General features: G+C 49.1%; 1 protein-coding gene across 2 annotated transcripts in view; it reads right to left on the bottom strand.

Annotated features, from left to right (window-relative positions):
- The window catches only part of col5a1 (procollagen, type V, alpha 1), a 93099-nt gene extending 80979 nt beyond the window's left edge, over window positions 1–12120 (bottom strand). For both annotated transcript variants that reach the window (XM_072662620.1, XM_072662621.1), the window contains exon 1: window positions 11662–12120. In XM_072662620.1, the coding sequence (XP_072518721.1) occupies window positions 11662–11761 (100 nt within the window). In that variant the 5' untranslated portion in view covers window positions 11762–12120. The remainder of the gene's footprint in view (window positions 1–11661) is intronic.
- Between the last annotated feature and the right edge of the window lie 401 nt (window positions 12121–12521).

Below are 12521 nucleotides of genomic sequence, written 5' to 3'. Positions count from 1 at the left end.
TCTCTCCCCCTTTCTTTTTCTCTCTCTCTCTTACTCTCTCGCTCTCTCCCCTCTCCACCCCCCCCTCTCTCTCTCTCTCTCTCTCTCTCTCTCTCTCTCGCTCATGGTGTTCCAGTGTAGTGCGGTTAATTTGAGTAGAGCACTCTGGGTAGGCAATGTTTGTAGTGGTTAACGTCTCTGGCTGACTGTGAGTGTGTGTGTGTGTGTGTGTGTGTGAGTGTGTGTGTGTGTGTGTGTGTGATTTGGTTTCTTGGTTCAGCTCTTCGCTCCATCTCCAACGCGCTGAGTAAGCATGTGGTGTTCTATATATCTCCCCCACTTCACATCTGCCTTTCATTAACACACACACTCACACACACACACTCACACACACACACACACACACACACACTCACACACACACACACACAGAGGAATCTGGAGTCGTTACAAATCAAAGGGAAAAACACTGCTGTTGGATTACAGGCGCTGACATACACAACGCAGCACATCATGAAAAACTACATTTCCCATGATGCCTCCTACACACTGCACACTGCACTTCCTCTCTAAACCACCAGAAGAACAAGGTCCAGGTTCTAGATAGCAGTCCATCAATAGTATCTGTACTCGGACTTGACTTGGATTCAATAGTATTTGTACTCGGACTTGACTTGGATTCAATAGTATTTGTACTCAGACTTGACTTGGATTCAATAGTATTTGTACTCAGACTTGACTTGGAATCAATAGTATCTGTACTCAGACTTGACTTGGATTCAATAGTATCTGTACTCAGACTTGACTTGGATTCAATAGTATTTGTACTCGGACTTGACTTGGATTCAATAGTATCTGTACTCGGACTTGACTTGGATTCAATAGTATTTGTACTCGGACTTGCCTTAGATTCAATAGTATTTGTACTCGGACTTGACTTGGATTCAATCGTATCTGTACTCTGACTTGACTGGTCTGGACTCGGACCTGGGGTCCGTCACGTGGAGACTGAGCCTCTGCTGAGCGAGGGAGGGAATGCTGGGAAGGCTGTCCTGCGATGCTGCAGCCTATCACCCAAATAATGACATCAGCAGATTGGAGACATTGGATGACACACCAGTGGCCAAGCACGAGCCACACAGACCTAGACAAAACCCAGACTCCGGGGCAGTGTGTGTGTGTGTGTGTGTGTGTCATGTCTCCTTTAGCCTCTCTGGAAGGGGCTGAACGTGGCTGTGGTTTCCACCACAGAGCTACCGCTGGAGAGGGATGTTCCATGGGCAGTTAGCTGAAGTTTTCCATGCGCTTTTCCAGACGTTTAATAGCTCCTCTGGCACGTCCAGACCTGTGTGGAGCTCTCAATACACACACACACACACACACACACACACACACACACACACACATCCGTGCAAATCCGCCAGCTGCAGCCTTCTGTGATTTAGTCGGCTTTAAAATAAGCGTCGAAGGCAATTAGCCACTGGGGCCTGCTGGCAAGAAGGTGGAGCGTTCCGCTGTGAACCAATCAGAGCAAGCTGCTTATCATCATGGTCATCATCATCATCATCATCATCATCTTCGTCGTCGTCGTCGGACCTTTACTTCATGCCTCTCAAGCCGACCCAGGTGTGCTGGAGCTGAGAAGGTGTCTGGGAATCCGATCCTTTGTTTTTACCGCTGCGCTCCAACACGGCTCCCTCTGGCGCCCTCTAGCCACCATTCACAGACATTATTCGCAGGCGGGAGCGGTGGGAAGTGTGTGTGTGTGTCAGAGAGTGTGTGTGTGTGTGTGTGTGTGTGTGTGTGAGAGAGAGTGTGTGCTGGTCATAAAGAACGTCCAGCATCCATAATGCTCTCTTTCAGAGATGAAAGCGTGGTATGCAAGCATAGGGTTCACAGAAAGAGGTCACCGTCCACCAGTCCACACACACACACACACACACACACACTCACACAGCCATCTCGCTCAGATTCCAGGCCTCATCGCCACGGCAATATCACATAATACAAAACAGGCTTTTCACACTTTGTGTGTAATCAGATGCAGACTGTTCTGACCAGGCTCTCGCGCGCACACACACACACACTCACACACACACACACTCTCGCCCGCCCTGTTTCTCCCTCTATATATATATATATATATATATATATATATATATATATATATGTATAAACTGCAGGTTATATATTAGACATATATACATGTGTAATTACCTACGTAACCAGCAGAGTGGCAACGACAGGGGGCGCTAGTGTCCCTATCACAGGTCAGTGGATCATATATAATAATAACACATATAAGAACCCATATAATAGCGCCCCCTTGTGGAGAGTGTTGAGAAGACTGCTGACTGCAACCGACCCCATGTTTATCGTTCACTGTTGATCACTGATTGGGACACTTCAGGGGTGCGTAGTGTGCCCCGCCCCCTTGTCCCCCACCGCTACCTCCCCACCCCACCCCAAAGTCCTCCAAAGGACCGAGACGTCCTCCGTCTCTTTTTCTTGTGTGTTTTTCTGTTCTGTAAATGAAGCGGTATTTCATTCCCCCTCGCTGCCTTGTTCCACCAGCCAGCGAGAGAGAGAGAGAGAGAGACAGCGAGAGAGAGAGAGAGAGAGACAGAGAGACACAGAGAGAGAGAGAGAGACAGAGAGAGAGAGAGAGGGAAAAAAAACAACAAAAAAAAAACATCTGGAACACATTCCTTCCTTTTTCTCCAGCTTTTTTCCCTCTCTCTCCCTTTTCTCCGGGATCAGCAGACAGCTCCGTGACTCTTTCCAGATGTGAGGAGAAAAAAAAAAGAGTCTTTCTAAAAGTGCAAATGTTCTCCCTCGCTCTCTCGCCCGCTCGCTCTCGCGCTCTCCCCTCCGCTCGCTCTGTGAATACAGAACTACAGAAGTGAGCAGATGCGGTTCTGTGGGCGTCTTATTGGCCCACCTGGTCTTGTGGGCTAGCGTGGGGAGCTAAAGCTAACACACACACACACAGGTATGTGGGGAATGTCATTGCTGTGTGTGTGTGTGTGTGTGTGCACGTCTGAGTAACCCCAAGGGACCCTGAATTTGGTTCAGGAATTGTGCCAGCGTGTGTGTGTGTGTGTGTGTGTGTGTGTGTGTGTGTCCCAGACCCCCCTGGTCATCCTGTTAATCATAATAAAGCAGAGAGGGTCCGTACGCTCCCGGCCCCGTCAAAGGGCCCATTCATGCAGCCAGAAAGACGACACCCACAACTAAAGCACTGCATGTCTGAGAACCGGGAACACACACACACACACACACACACACTCACACACTCACACACATCCCCCTGATATACCTCATATACCCCTCAAATGCTTTGGCATTGCGGTGTATAGCATAGTTATACACTATGTCCATAAGTTTGCAGACACCCCTTCTAATGAATGCATTCCGTAGAGAAGAAGTACTGCCAATAGAATAGGACTACCTGGAGCAGATCAGGCGTGGGCTATAGAGGGGGTATAAAGCCCCCCGGATTCTTACGCTGCTCAGACGATGTCCAGCGATACCTGTATACACACACACACACACACACACACACTGGTATATGCTCACACACACTCAGGCAGATACGCATGCATGCTTGAGAACAGGCCTGCAGTGTGTGGGGTGTACGGGTGGTGGAGTGTATCGAGCTCCTAATGTGATCCTGAACAAAAGAAAACAGTCTGGAAAAAACATTAAACACACACACACACACACATTCACACACACACACTCACACCATCACAGCAGCTCTGATTTGTGTCATAACACAGTGAAATGGAGACTAATCTTACACACACACTCCCAGTCACGAATTCACAAACGCTCAAAGTGTGAACGGACCGGCCCACACATTCCCATAAGCCCTGAAACATGGACACACACTGTAACACACACTGTTACACACACTGTTACACACACTGTTATACACACTGTTATACACACTGTAACACACACACACAGCTGTTTTATGGCCATTAAACTGATCCATGTACCTTAATGCTGAGTATCGTCCGATACCGATCTGATCCGAGTACTTTGAGCACTACTGAGTATCGACCGATGCATTTCGGGATTCGGATATTCGGATCGGTATCAGTGGATATTCAGCACTCAGATCAGATTGGTACTCAGCATTGAGGTACTTAAGTCCCTTAAAGCATTGGCTAATACCGATCTGATCTGAGCGTCTTAATGCTGAGTATCAGCCGATACCGATCTGATCTATGTGCCTCAATGCTGAGTATCGGCTGATACCGATCTGATCTATGTGCCTTAATGCTGAGTATCAGCCGATACCGATCTGATCTATGTGCCTCAATGCTGAGTATCGGCTGATAATGATCTGATCTGAGTGCCTTAATGCTGAGTATCAGCCAATACCGATCTGATCTGAGTGCCTTAATGCTGAGTATCGGCCGATACCGATCTGATCTGAGTACCTTAATGCTGAGTATCGGCTAATAATGATCTGATCTGAGTGTCTTAATGCTGAGAATCGGCCGATACCGATCTGATCTATGTGCCTCAATGCTGAGTAGCGGCTGATACCGATCTGATCTATGTGCCTTAATGCTGAGTATCGGCCGATACCGATCTGATCTATGTGCCTTAATGCTGAGTATCGGCCGATACCGATCTGATCTGAGTGCCTTATTGCTGAGTAGCGGCTGATACCGATCTGATCTATGTGCCTCAATGCTGAGTATCGGCTGATACCGATCTGATCTATGTGCCTTAATGCTGAGTATCGGCCGATACCGATCTGATCTATGTGCCTCAATGCTGAGTATCGGCTGATACCGATCTGATCTATGTGCCTTAATGCTGAGTATCGGCCGATAACGATCTGATCTGAGTGCCTTAATGCTGAGTATCGGCCGATACCGATCTGATCTATGTGCCTTAATGCTGAGTAGCGGCTGATACCGATCTGATCTATGTGCCTTAATGCTGAGTATCGGCTGATACCGATCTGATCTGAGTGCCTTAATGCTGAGAATCGGCCGATACCGATCTGATCTATGTGCCTTAATGCTGAGTATCGGCTGATACCGATCTGATCTGAGTGCCTTAATGCTGAGAATCGGCCGATACCGATCTGATCTATGTGCCTTAATGCTGAGTATCAGCCGATACCGATCTGATCTATGTGCCTTAATTCTGAGTATCGTCTAATACTGATCTGATCTGAGTGTCTTAATGCTTTATTACGATTGCCATAAAATTCACACGATTCCCATGAATGGCACAGTCATCCAACAGAACCCCAACAGAACCCGCCTGAAACACCAGAGAATTTCAAAGCTAGGAGAAGAACCGTGATTGGTCAGAGGGTGTGTTTGCACATCACAGTCTATTATAGTCTCAGTAACACTAGAGCTCTCACACACACACACACACACACACACACACTCACACACACACTCACACACACTCAGAGAGGTTCTACTGCCTCGGGGTGAGGAACTGTAAAGCTCTGCTCTGGTCATCAGCAGTATCATCAGGGGTCAGGGCCCTCAGCAGTTGACCTTTGACCCCTAGCCCTGTGAACTCGGCCACCTGAAGCTCCAGCGTCTGCAGATCCTCACATTCCTCTCTCCTTACACTCCACCTCCTCCTCCATCCTTTCTCCACCCCTCTCCTTATCTCTCTCCTCACACTCCACCTCCTCCTCCATCCTTTCTCCACCCCTCTCCTTATCTCTCTTCTCACACTCCACCTCCTCCTCCATCCTTTCTCCACCCCTCTCCTTATCTCTCTCCTCACACTCCACCTCCTCCTCCATCCTTTCTCCACCCCTCTCCTTATCTCTCTCCTCACACTCCACCTCCTCCTCCATCCTTTCTCCACCACTCTCCTTATCTCTCTCCTTACACTCCTCCTCCATCCTTTCTCCACCCCCCTCCTTATCTCTCTCCTCACACTCCACCTCCTCCTCCATCCTTTCTCCACCCCTCTCCTTATCTCTCTCTCCTTATCTCTCTCCTTACACTCCACCTCCTCCTCCATCCTTTCTCCACCCCTCTCCTCATCTCTCTCTCTCTCCTTATCTCTCTCCTTACACTCCTCCTCCATCCTTTCTCCACCACTCTCCTTATCTCTCTCTCTCTCTCTCTCCTTACACTCCACCTCCTCCTCCATCCTTTCTCCACCCCTCTCCTCATCTCTCTCTCTCTCCTTATCTCTCTCCTTACACTCCTCCTCCATCCTTTCTCCACCACTCTCCTTATCTCTCTCTCTCTCCTTACACTCCACCTCCTCCTCCATCCTTTCTCCACCCCTCTCCTTATCTCTCTCCTTATTTCTCTCCCTCCTCCTCCATCCTTTCTCCACCACTCTCCTTATCTCTCTCTCTCTTTCCTTATCTCTCTCCTTACACTCCACCTCCTCCTCCATCCTTTCTCCACCACTCTCCTTATCTCTCTCCTTACACTCCACCTCCTCCTCCAACCTTTCTCCACCACTCTCCTTATCTCTCTCCTTATCTCTCTTACACTCGTCCTCCTCCATCCTTTCTCCACCCCTCCACCACTCTCCTTATCTCTCTCTCCTTATCTCTCTCTCTCCTTACACTCCTACTCCTCCATCCTTTCTCCACCCCTCCTCCACCCTCTCTCTCTCTCAGTAGAGTGGAGTGCTGTAATTCTACAGGAACTGCTCCTCACTGCTCACTCACATACATAAACCTCAGGGTTCTACTGAATGTGTGTGTGTGTGTAGAGTGTGTATAGAGTGTGTGTGTGTAGAGTGTGTATAGAGTGTGTGTAGAGGGGGTGTCTTATGATGAAAAGCTGCAGGTTTAAGTGAGCCGTCTCAAGAGTCAAGCACCTCCACAGAGTTTGACAACAGCACAGAGTCCAGCAATGGCACAGAGTCCAGCAACGGCACTGAGTCCAGCAACGGCGAAGAGACTGACGACAGCACAGAGTCCAGCAATGGCACAGAGTCCAGCAACGGCACAGAGTCCAGCAACGGCACAGAGTCCAGCAACGGCGAAGAGACTGACAACAGCACAGAGTCCAGCAACCGCACAGAGTTTGACAACAGCACAGAGTCCAGCAACGGCACAGAGTTTGACAACAGCACAGAGTCCAGCAATGGCAGAGTCCAGCAACTCCACAGAAATTGACAACAGCACAGAGTTTGACAACAGCACCGAGTCCAGCAAAGGCACAGAGTCCAGCAACTCCACAGAGTTTAACAACAGCACAGAGTTTGACAACAGCACAGAGTCCAGCAACTCCACAGAGTTTGACAACAGCACAGAGTCCAGCAACGGCACAGAGTCCAGCAATGGCACAGAGTCCAGCAACAGCACAGAGTCCAGCAACAGCACAGAGTCCAGCAATGGCACAGAGTCCAGCAACGGCACTGAGTCCAGCAACGGCAAAGAGTCCAGCAACGGCACTGAGTCCAGCAACGGCAAAGAGACTGACAACAGCACCGAGTCCAGCAACGGCACAGAGTTTGACAACAGCACAGAGTCCAGCAACGACACAGAGTCCAGCACCGGCACAGAGTTTAACAACGGCACAGAGTTTGACAATGGAATCTATTCCTGGCAACGGCACAGAGTCCAGCAACGGCACAGAGTCCAGCAACGACACAGAGTCAAGCAACGGCACAGAGTCCAGCCCCCTCGAGGTGACAGGTCTAAGATCTTGGGGTCTGCGCTGTTCCTTCCAGATGCTCAGGCCTAATAAAGACCGGGCCGACGCCTGCAGCAGCCGAGCGCCTGGAGCCGGAGCCGGAGCCGTTGCTTCAGACCCCGCGAATATAAATGAGGCGTAGGGAAGGAGCTGAGCACTTCGGCAGACGGTGCTGACGCCGATGTTTTTACAGTGCGAGGTTGGAGCCGCTGTGGCTTTCACCAGGATCTCCAGCTCCTCGTAACGTAAAGCTGGGCTTTAAAGACGGGGAGAAAAACAGCGCTGCGGCGGAGCGAAGGGGCCGTAAACTCCCCCGACCGCACCACCTAAACTAAACACCACAACAACAACACGTACGCTTCGCCCCGCGGAGATCACAGCGAGCTAATATCCAACCCCGCGTCCCGCAAAAACCACCTCAAATCCAACGACTGCAGGACCGGCCTGAGTTTCATTAACTCAGACTTTCCAGACACAGTTTAATTAGCTTTAGATGAAGCCAGTCAGAGCCAGATGCTGGACAAAAGTATTGGGACGCCTGCTCCTTCATTGCCTACTCTGAAATCAAGGGTATTAAACAAAGAGTAGATCCCGCTTCTGTTGGAGCAGCTGTCTCTACTATCCAGAGAAGAAGACTTTCGACTAGAGTCTGGAGGAGGAACATTGCTGTGAGGATTTGATTGCCTTCTGCAACAAGAGCATGCAATTGGCTATAGCTATTGTACAGTAACTGCCCATACAGCGTCAACTACAATTAAAAACTGGGGGTTTATTGTTTATTGATTGATTGATTGATTGATTGCATTTGAATATTAATAATAATTAAATCAATCATGACACTTCCAGACCTTCAATCGGTCGTGCGGCCTCTAAAGGCTGTGAAGCGACGTGTTGTAAAAAAAACAACAAAAAAAAAAAAACACGACCACGCGGGATGTCGGAAGTGTTGCTGCCCCCCTCCTCCCATTCCACGTGATGCCGGCTGAGGCCCCGCCCACTGCACTGCATCACCCTGTGTGGCCACGCCCACAGCGACCCCACGGAACTGCTTGACCCACTTCAAGCTAAGCTCCTAGAACATGACATGACAGCGTGGCAGAGGTTCAACTGACTCATGCCATCGCAGGACAAAGTGCACTAAGCAGGGCGCAAGTGATTTGGGACCAGGCCCGAAAAAAGTGCAAGGGCTCATTGGAAACACGTCCGAGCTCCGGGGCTATCGGACAGAGCGAGAGGGCTATTCCCCGGGACAGCCTGGAGTCGAGGCGGTCCTCCGCCGCCTGAACATGGCCTTTTTATTGCAGACTATAAAAACACACATGCAGCCCACAAAGCCCGGCCGAACAGAACCGCTCGCTGCTATTTCAGCTGACGCACTTTCAGCACCATGCCGTTCGCCATAATTAGAGATCACGCTGAAGGAAGCGGGAGCTGGGCTCAATATCTGGAGGCCTTATTTCTCTCTAGGCCACACCCTGCTCTCGCGCTCTCACAGCTTCTCCAGTGGACATTTCTACATTGGAAGGATGTTTAACACCAAAGCCAGGCAGATTCATCCAATTCTGACATATAATAATAATAATAATAATAATAACATACAAATACAATATACATTTATACAAATTTATATAACTTATAATATAATAAATAATAATATTTAATATTTTACATATTTATTTATTTGTTATATTTACAATATTTATTTTTTATATATATTTTTATTTTATTTTATTTTATTTTATATATTTATTGCACATTTTGGAACATATCTGAAACACCTAGCTAGCATCTGTTAGCATTAGCATTTCTTTTTCTTCTCTTTTTGAGCTTCTTTTGGCGTAAAATGCAAAACAAAACACCACTTTTCAGCTTTTAATGTCGGAATTAACCGGATTAATCTGCCATTAAACGCGCAAAAAGAGCAAAATGCAAAAAACTAGAGCTGAACTGAGGGAAATTAGCTAGCGCTAGCTCCCTCGCTGTCCTGCTAAAGCAGTCAGCTAAAATACCTCAACTTCGGCTCTAAATTCGCCGTATTTCTTAAAAATACGCAGAAATCTGTTTTGTTTATTTTTTAAAATAATAATAAAAATATATATTTATAATAATTCTTTGTTTATTAAAAGCACGCTTTCGCCGTCCCCTTGGCAACGCTCAGCGCTAGAGAGATGACACGCGGCGGCTCCGCCCTCCCTTCGCAGGTCACACCCCCCAGCCCCGCCCCACTTTCTCTCGCTCGCGCTCTCTCCGACTCCGGTTCTGCCTAAACGGGGCAGAACCACACGACCATCCGGCCCGAGAAGCCCCCAAGAACGACCACTTTCTCATTCCCCCTTATTCCAAAGACCCCTACAGCCCCCCCCCACCCAACCCCCTGACTCCAGTTCAGGACGTCCGCTGAAACAGAGGGGCTGCGAAACCCAAACAGCGCTCGGTTCAGAGCCCGAACTCGGGCCAGTGTTCTGGGTGTGTCCCACTGCCGATCGCTCCACGCTGCTCCCTAAACCGGGCAGCGCGGCTACAGATGCAGATGCCCCGGACTCAGAGGAGGGACCGCGGCTCCGAGTCCTCACTATAACCGCCCCCACTGATGGAGCGCACACAGCCCGGGCCGCGCTCCAATAACCGACCCTGTGTTCTGACTAGAGCACCTAGCTAGCGTTACACTCAAGACTGCTGGGTCCTAACTTTTTTTCTCCAAGGTTCTAGCTAAAACGTTATGTGTTCTCACTGCAGCTCTGCTAGTGTTCTAGCTAGAATGTAGGTGTGATAACTGCAGGTCTGCTAGGGTACTAGCTACCGTGGCTTGAGTTCTACTTGAAATGTTTAGACCGTGTTCTAGTGGGAGTTCTAACTGCAGTGTAGATCTGGTACTAACTAGAACGGCTGTGTTCTAATTGCGGTGTTCTAACTAGAAGGCCTGTGTCCCCATTGCAGTTTAGCACGGGTTCTAGACAGAATGCTTCTGCCATAATTGAAGTGTTTAGCTCGTGTTCCAGATAGAATTCCCATCTAGAGTTCTAACGAAAAAAAGTTGCTAAGGGTTCTAGACAGAATGCTTGTTCTAGTTGCAGGTTAGCTAGTGATCCAGATAGAATGCATATGTTCTCAGTGCAGTTTAGGTTCTAGCTAGAATGCTTGACTTCTTATTTGAGTCTAGGACGGGTTCTAGCTAGAATGCTTAAGTTCTTTTTTGAGTCTAGGACGGGTTCTAGCTAGAATGCTTAAGTTCTTATTTGAGTCTAGGACTGGTTCTAGCTAGAATGCTTACGTTCTTATTGGAGTCTGGGACGGGTTCTAGCTAGAATGCTTGACTTCTTATTTGAGTCTAGGACTGGTTCTAGCTAGAATGCTTAAGTTCTTATTTGAGTCTAGGACTGGTTCTAGCTAGAATGCTTAAGTTCTTATTGGAGTCTGGGACGGGTTCTAGCTAGAATGCTTAAGTTCTTATTTGAGTCTAGGACTGGTTCTAGCTAGAATGCTTAAGTTCTTATTGGAGTCTGGGACGGGTTCTAGCTAGAATGCTTAAGTTCTTATTGGAGTCTGGGACGGGTTCTAGCTAGAATGCTTAAGTTCTTATTTGAGTCTAGGACTGGTTCTAGCTAGAATGCTTAAGTTCTTATTGGAGTCTGGGACGGGTTCTAGCTAGAATGCTTAAGTTCTTATTTGAGTCTAGGACAGGTTCTAGCTAGAATGCTTAAGTTCTTATTTGAGTCTAGGACTGGTTCTAGCTAGAATGCTTAAGTTCTTATTGGAGTCGAGCTAGGGTTCTAGGGTTCTAGTGTTATTTTCCTGACCAGAACATATTCTCATAAAACTCAAAAAACATGAAACTAGGGTGCCTACCTAGGGTTCTAAGTAGAACGCAGGAACGCTTATTGGAGCGCAGCCACCATACTTGCGCCCAAACCTCAGCCCCCCCTTGTGAGACAGGACCCCCGGGACCGGAGCTGAAGCAGCCGGACCGGACAGGTAAAGGTGAAGGGGGTGAACCCTGCGCGAGGCCGCACCGCTGTCTTACCTGAGCTGGCTCGCGAGGTCACGAGCAGCAGGAGTACCGCCAAACTGAGCCCCGCGTGCTTTAGCCTCCGTTTTACTTTCCACTGTATAGGGGTGTCCATGGTCGCCAGCGCTGTCCCGCACTAAGCGAGGCTCGGTTAGTCACGCCGACCGGGGAGCAGAACGCGCGGCTGCAGAGCGCAGGCGAGGGGCGAGAGAAGTCCACAGCCCCGCAGAGTGGCGGAGAAAGGGACAGGAGGAGGCGGGAGAACGGAGGCTCTCAGGCGGCCATAAAGTTGGTGGTCTCCTCTAGGTCCTCTGCGGATGGGGGGCACCCTCTCTCTCTCTCTCTCTCTCTCTCTCTCTCTCTCTCTCTCTCTCTCTCTCGCGCTCGCGCTCGCTCGCTCCTCTCTCCTCCGCTCCGCTCCGCTGCTCTATCCAGTCTTCCTCCTCCTCGCAGCTGAAATGATGCCCCCTGCTCTCCGGCGTCACTCAAACTGCTCGGAGCCAAAAGTGAGGAGCAAAACTCCCGCATTCCCACATTCTGTCAGTCAGCGCGCGCCCGCCCATATGGAAATCACGAGCCCCTCACTGGTCGCCCGAGGGGAGGGGCGGGGCAGAGTTCCCCCTAGTCCTCAACTTTCCAGCTGTCAGGCAGCGATGCGTCCGATGAGTCACTTCAGCGAGTCGATTCTTTGCAAAGGAAGGAATAGTTGATTCACTTTGAGTGATTCGTTGGATTCGAGTCATTCTTAAAGCGGGCAGTTTCAGGCACCTGGGGAGTTCTGTAGAATTTGGGAGCATTTCCGAGTCGAAGTGAATCGAATGACTGAATCACTTGAGTGACTCATTTGATTCGATTCGAGTCATTCTTAAAGCGGG

The sequence above is a fragment of the Salminus brasiliensis genome, chromosome 18, assembly GCF_030463535.1.
Source record: "Salminus brasiliensis chromosome 18, fSalBra1.hap2, whole genome shotgun sequence".
In the NCBI taxonomy this organism is placed as follows: domain Eukaryota; kingdom Metazoa; phylum Chordata; class Actinopteri; order Characiformes; family Bryconidae; genus Salminus; species Salminus brasiliensis.
This window is presented reverse-complemented; position numbering and strand designations above follow the sequence as displayed.